At 38.2% G+C, this 6,708-nt stretch overlaps 1 protein-coding gene across 1 annotated transcript; it reads left to right on the plus strand.

Annotated features, from left to right (window-relative positions):
* The first annotated feature begins 5,549 nt into the window (after positions 1-5,549).
* LOC141617504 (uncharacterized) lies at positions 5,550-6,230 on the plus strand. Its single transcript, XM_074434704.1, has one exon. The coding sequence runs from the start codon at positions 5,550-5,552 to the stop codon at positions 6,228-6,230; it is 681 nt and encodes a 226-aa protein (XP_074290805.1).
* Positions 6,231-6,708: the final 478 nt, after the last annotated feature.

Raw genomic sequence — 6,708 nt, forward strand, 5'->3', positions numbered from 1 at the left:
ATCCTCACACAAACACTTACACACATCATAGACCCAAAATCGAATCTAACTAGCAAATCCTGATCACGTAAGTTACCACCTGATAAAGGTTACCTCTCGCCCGAGCTTAACTCGTATGCCCCTCATAACATATTCTCCCATTTGCATGACTATCACCTCCTGACAAATGTAACCATACCATTAATACCCAACTACTAGCAGACGCCTCCTATATCCAGATCTTATACTCCCTCGCAACCATATATACCAATCCGGCCTCCACAAATCAACCTCTCTAGGACAGATATCTTCTCTATTTAACGTCATCCTTAACTACTAGTGATAACATCACAACACCACCATCTTTCGTTTAACAAATCTCTTACACTCACCTCTAAACATAACAGTTCATTTCTATTTCGGTTAACATCCCAATAACAAATAACAAATCCGTCAACAACATTTACCTCATCATTCATTCCAATTCTGTCCTTAATTGTATCGTCACCTAATTCACCACCAAAATCTCATATCGTGCAAATACTCTACCAACTTTTTACTCCCCTTAATTCCTCCAAAATCCATTCGTTTCCATCCCTCTATAACGACCTTCCATCACATATATCCTTAACCAACACAATCCTAACCATCTCCCTCCATAAATCCTTACACATCCTAAGTTGCCACTATTCACATCCTTCCTTTCAATCTTTTCATTCTCACATTCCTCAGACTTACCTACCCCTCTGACCATATATGATTATCACTACCCTACTTAAACCCACGACCATATCACTAACCACACCTCACCAATTATGCTCAATGCCTCAATAAACTCATCAATCTTCCCTTCATCTTTCCACTATCCATCACAATCACGTGTAATCCATGTCCTCCCTACCAAACTCATACCCATCATAAGGTGCTACTCCTTACATCATAAGATCTGGTAACTTACGCATCAGGACCAACACATTTGTAAAACAATGCATAAAGAAGCAAAAGAACATCTTTTAAATAAATATGATATGCGGCAAGGTCAAAAGATAAGGATTTGACCAAAAAAAGGGGTTACTAGATCGAGTACAGCCTACTCGACCAAGTAAGTGAAGAACACAAGCACGCATAATAAATTAACAGGGCTACTCGATCAAGTACGGGGTACTCGATCGAGTACAAAGGGGTGTACTCGATCGAGTAAAGGGTACTTGATCGAGTACCCTATGAAGCTCTCAGCACTGTCCAATTTTCGTAAAACTGTCATATCTCACTCGTTTCTTGGTCATTTTAGGCGTGTGATCTATCGTTAGAATCGTAAGAGAATAAGATATCACCTCCAAGTGGAATCACATCAATATCATATATACATCTCAAGTTATAATAGTTTAAAAACAACTTCTCTATAAACGGATAACATAACTACTTGATTTTTCCTTCCAAACAACAACAAAGCAAACAAAAGTAACTCGATACTCGTAAAACCAGTATCCCTAACCACATGTTACTATCTACAAAAGCCAAACAATAACATCCATCATGCTCATACAATATTCAACTTATCAATCATGTACTACTCGCATGCTTACTTAGTATAACTTTAACACATATCAACATATATATACATGAAGAGAGAGAATCTAGAGAGAGAGAGAGAGCTCTGAATTTTAGGTAATCTTTCGCCGTTTTCATAATAATGACGAGAGCTTCTTCGTCTAAACCATCCTTCGCCATTAAAATCAACCAAAATACCAAAAAATGTCTACTTTATCCTCTTCTACTCAACCTATTACTAAAAAGACTGGACCTTCACCTTCGGAGGTTCTTAAAGAGAAGAATGTGAATGAAGTTGTTGGCATTGCTTCTTTTGACCTTGAGACTGTTGAGGTTGAGGAGAATGCTGAAGAATGGATAGTTCAGGGGAAGAAAAAACAAAACTTGGCAAGTATTCCTGAGGATCCTACGAAGTTCTTGCAGTTTACAGCAGAAGATGTTGTTGAGGAGCTGAACTATTGGAAATATGCTGTTTATTATTTTGTTCTAGGAGCCAATCCTCCAGTGGAAGTTGTTAATGGTTTTGTCAGACGCATATGGGCTAATTTTTCCATTGATAAGGTATCCTTTCTCCCCAATGGTATATTCTTGGTTCGTTTTCAGAATGAGCAGTGTAAGGATGTTGTTCTAAAACAGGGTCATTATCTTTTTGATAACAAACCTCTAATTATAAGGAGTTGGAATGAGAAAGTGGAATTTACCAAGGATAATGTCAAAACTGTACCTGTTTGGGTTAGGTTAATGGATTGACCACTAAAGTTTTGGGGTAAATGCTTACCTAGAATCTCTGACCTAGTTGGTAAATATATTCATAGTGATGTACCCACAATGGAAAAGACTCGTTTAGGGTTTGCCCATGTTCTGCTTGAGGTTCCCTTTGGTGCCAAAATTGTTGAATGGGTTAAGTTCCTAGATGAAGAGGGTCAAATTGTGAAAATTCGGGTTGAGTGTGAATGGAGACCCATTGTTTGCACTGAATGTGGAGGAGTTGGTCATGAGGGTACTAAGTGTAGCAAACCCAAGTCTAAGGGGCCTACCCAACCTCCTCCTCCCTCTTAGAAGTGGATCCCTAAGATGTCACAACCTGTGCCTCAGAATGTTCAGCCAACTAAACCAGTACCTCATGTGGTGTTAGTGCCTGATACTCCTACTGTGACAACTCCTGAGGAGGTTCAACACAAACTTCAGGTCACTTGGTTCAAAAATGGCACTTATTCCCAGGTTAACACTCCTGCCAGACCTCCAATTACTTTTAGTAGATAAGAGATAAGCAGAGCAGGAAAATCTCAAACCGCCCTTAGCCAATATACTTTCTAGGATGCCCTCAATAATGCTATACCTAATCTGGGTATTGACACTGCTTTGCCTAATGTGTCACCTAGGGTTGGGGTTGGTACAAGTGGTAGTGTGTTACTCCCTCCTGGGAATAATGCATAGCCTTGGATTTTGGAACATTAGGGGACTGAATAACCCAACTAAGCAAAAACAAATCAAATGGTTCCTACATTCTGATCAGGTGGGTTTATTTGGTCTCCTTGAGACAAAGGTAAAGCCTTTGTCTCTAAATTCTGTAAGGTTAAATATGTGTGATGATTGGTCCTTATCTACTAATACTTCCTGCCATCCTGGAGGTAGAATTTGGGTGTTGTGGAATCCCACTGTCTTTCATGTTCAGTTTATGCATTATACTGCACAGCTTATTCACATGGAAATAATTGAAGTTAGTACTCAATTCCATTTTTACTGTACTATAGTCTATGCTTTTAATGACACTGGTGAAAGGAAGGATCTTTGGACTACTTTGAATGGTATCTCTAGCACTATTCAAGGGCCTTGGATGCTTTATGGGGATTTCAACTGTGTCTTAAGTCCTGCAGAGAGGCTTTGGTCACACAACTGAGGAAGAAAAGTCTGATTTTCAGGACTGTCTTGATCATTGCCAACTGTTTGTTAGTCTTGTTGCTGGTTCCTTCTATACCTGGAATAATAAACAAGATCCTCATACCAGAGTTTATTCTAGATTAGATAAAGTCCCTGATTAACGTTGAATGGATTCAAGCTAGGGGAACCTCTTATGCTCATTTCTACAATTAAGGTTTTTTTGATCACTCTCCATGTGTGGTTCAAGATGCTAACTCTCATGTGAAAGGAAGGAGGAGTTTTAAATATTATAATATGTGGAGCCAGGTTCCCGATTTCATTCCTTGCATTCAAACTCATTGGAAGACTGGTCGGGTATTAAAATGTTTAGAGTGGTTATGAAGCTTAAGTCACTCAATAAGCCACTTAAAGCTCTCAAGCAGCAGCTCTTTACAGATATTGAGAATAGTGCTGCTCATGCTTGAAAAATTTTAGATGCTATACAGGATCAGTTAAAGTTGGATCCTACTGATGCCTCTCTAATCAGTAAGGAAAAAGAAGCTGCTGGTGTATACAAAGACTTGCAGTCTGCCTGTTATAGCTTCTATCTTCAAAAAACTAAAGCCACTTGGGTTAATCAGGGTGATAATAATACAAGATATTTTCATAGTCTGCTGAAAGGGAGAAGTGCTAAAAACAAGGTTTTTCATATTGAGGATCACCATGGTGTTACTCATACAGATAGTGCTCAAATTCAGAATGCTTTTCTATACTACTATGAGGAACTGCTTGGAACAACAGCTGCTACTACTCCTGTGAGTCACTCTGTGGTTCAACTTGGACCAGTGTGTACTCCTGCCCATTGTGAGATTTTACTTGCTCCTGTTACCAAGGTAGAAATAAAGGAAGCTATTTTCTCAATTCCTAACCACAAGGCCCCTGGTCCTGATGGTTTCTCTAGTGCTTTCTTCAAAGATTCATGGCATATTATTGGAGATGATGTTTGTCATGCCATTCTGGATTTCTTTCACACTGGGAAATTGCTGCAGCAGGTTAATCATACCTTTATAAGTTTGATTCCTAAAGTGGACATACCCCAGAATGTTACTCAATTTAGGCCTATATCTTGCTGAATGTATTATATAAGGCCATCTCTAAGATTTTGTGCACTAGGATTTCTACTGTGCTGCGTGATCTCATTAATAAATCTCAAGAAGGATTTATCAAAGGGAGAAGCATTGTAGAAAACATTCTCATTTGTGAAGATCTGGTTAGACTTTACAACAGGAAAACAATTTCCCCTAGGTGTATGATAAAAATTAATTTGAATAAGGCTTATGATTCAGTTCAATGGCAATTTTTGGAGCAAATGCTGAGAGGTTTACATTTTCGGGCTAAGACAAGGGGACCCTATCTCTCCTTTGCTCTTTACAATTACTATGGAATACTTGAGTAGGATCCTTACTCACGTCACTACTACTATGCCCTTTAAATTTCATCCGTTGTGCAGTCAGCTAAGGCTTACCCACCTTATATTTGCTGATGACCTTTTGTTGTTTAGTAAGGGGGATATTACTTCTATAATGATTTTACTCAGATCTTTTGCCATCTTCTCTGCTGCTATTGGACTGCAAATGAACAATTTGAAATCTAATATTTACTTTAATGGTGTTCCTGCCTCTATCAAGTCTGATATATTGCAAGTGTCTGGTTTCAGTGAATGGATATTGCCTTTCAAGTATTTGGGTGTACCCATTTCTGCTGGCAGACTGAGTATTAAGCCTTATTATGGGTTGATCAAGAAAGTCACTGAGAGAATTAGGAGGTTTGCTGCTAAGAAGCTTTCTTATACTGGTAAACTTACTCTGGTAAACTCAGTGCTGACTTCTTTATATACTTATTGGGCTACCATTTTTGTCATTCTTAAAGGAGTATTGAAGAGAATTGATGCCTTGTGTAGAAATTACTTGTGGGATGGATCCATTGAATACCTTAGATCCCCCTTGGTGAGTTGGGCAAAAGTTTGTGTACCAAAAAATGAAGGAGGTTTGAGTATAAGGGATAGCTATGCCTGGAATCTTGCTGCAATTTGCAAGCTGTCTTGTTGGGTTTGTAATAAACTTGATAGTCTGTGGGTTAAGTAGGTACACCATATTTATATGAAGGGTGTGCCTTGGTCAATCTATATACCAAAAGCTGATACTTCTTGGAGCTGGAAAGTGGTTTGTAGAGTTAGAGATAAATTTGCTGGAGCCTTCTCTGGTGCTGGTCAGTGGTTGCCTAATCCCTCAGGGTACACTACTACCAGTGGCTATTGTTGGATCAAACAAACAAAGCATGTTATTTCTTGGGATAAGGTTGTTTGGAACTCTTGGTGCATCCCTAAGCATATCTTCATTAATTGGTTGATTGCTCGGGATGCATTGTTGCTTAAAGACAAGCTGGTGCAGTTTGGGGTTGCTCCTGATCCTGACTGCTGCATCTGTGGTACTGGCCCTGAATCACATAGTCACCTGTTTGTTCAGCGCCCGTATACTCAGAAACTGGTACATCTGTTGAGTTGTAAACTGAATATCAAAATTCCTGCCCTTAATTTGTTGCTTTGGATTCAGTCCAAACCTTGGGCAATAGTGAAGAAGAAAGTTGTCATTTCTTGGATTCAGGCCTTATATTATGCTATTTGGCATCAGAGAAACAAAGCTAGGCCTGAAGGGTTGATAGAACAACCGGCGTTTGTCCTTAAACAGATTGGTAGCATGCTTAAAATTCATTCTATGTTTTGGCTCAATTGTATTAAGAAGAGTAGTGATGAAGCTTGGATTAAGTCAATTAATTATTGATTGACTAATTTAAGTTTCATGAATTGTACGCTATATGGTATTGTATAAATTGCTTGTTTTGTGCTTAATGGAAATTCCTAACCTTTCACCAAAAAATAATAACATATATATATATATATATATATATATATATATATATATATATATATATATATATATATATATATATATATATATATATATATATATATATATATACATATCATCATATCCTCCTAATATCACATGCTACTAATATCAACCAAACAATAAACATCAATCATCACTTAAACATATTCCGCATCATACTTCACATACTTCTATCATTCCATCCAATTCAACCACATACTTCATCCAACACATATACTTTAAAGACAATAAACAATTAGCGATCCCATGACTCGCCCATAGTGACCGGTTCAAAGTTGCCAGGGCAAGTTCGCGACTTTAGGACATCTCCAAAGCCTTTGCATTAGCTCCTAACAACTCCTACCCAGGT

This window comes from Silene latifolia, chromosome X (assembly GCF_048544455.1).
Source record: "Silene latifolia isolate original U9 population chromosome X, ASM4854445v1, whole genome shotgun sequence".
Lineage (NCBI taxonomy): Eukaryota > Viridiplantae > Streptophyta > Magnoliopsida > Caryophyllales > Caryophyllaceae > Silene > Silene latifolia.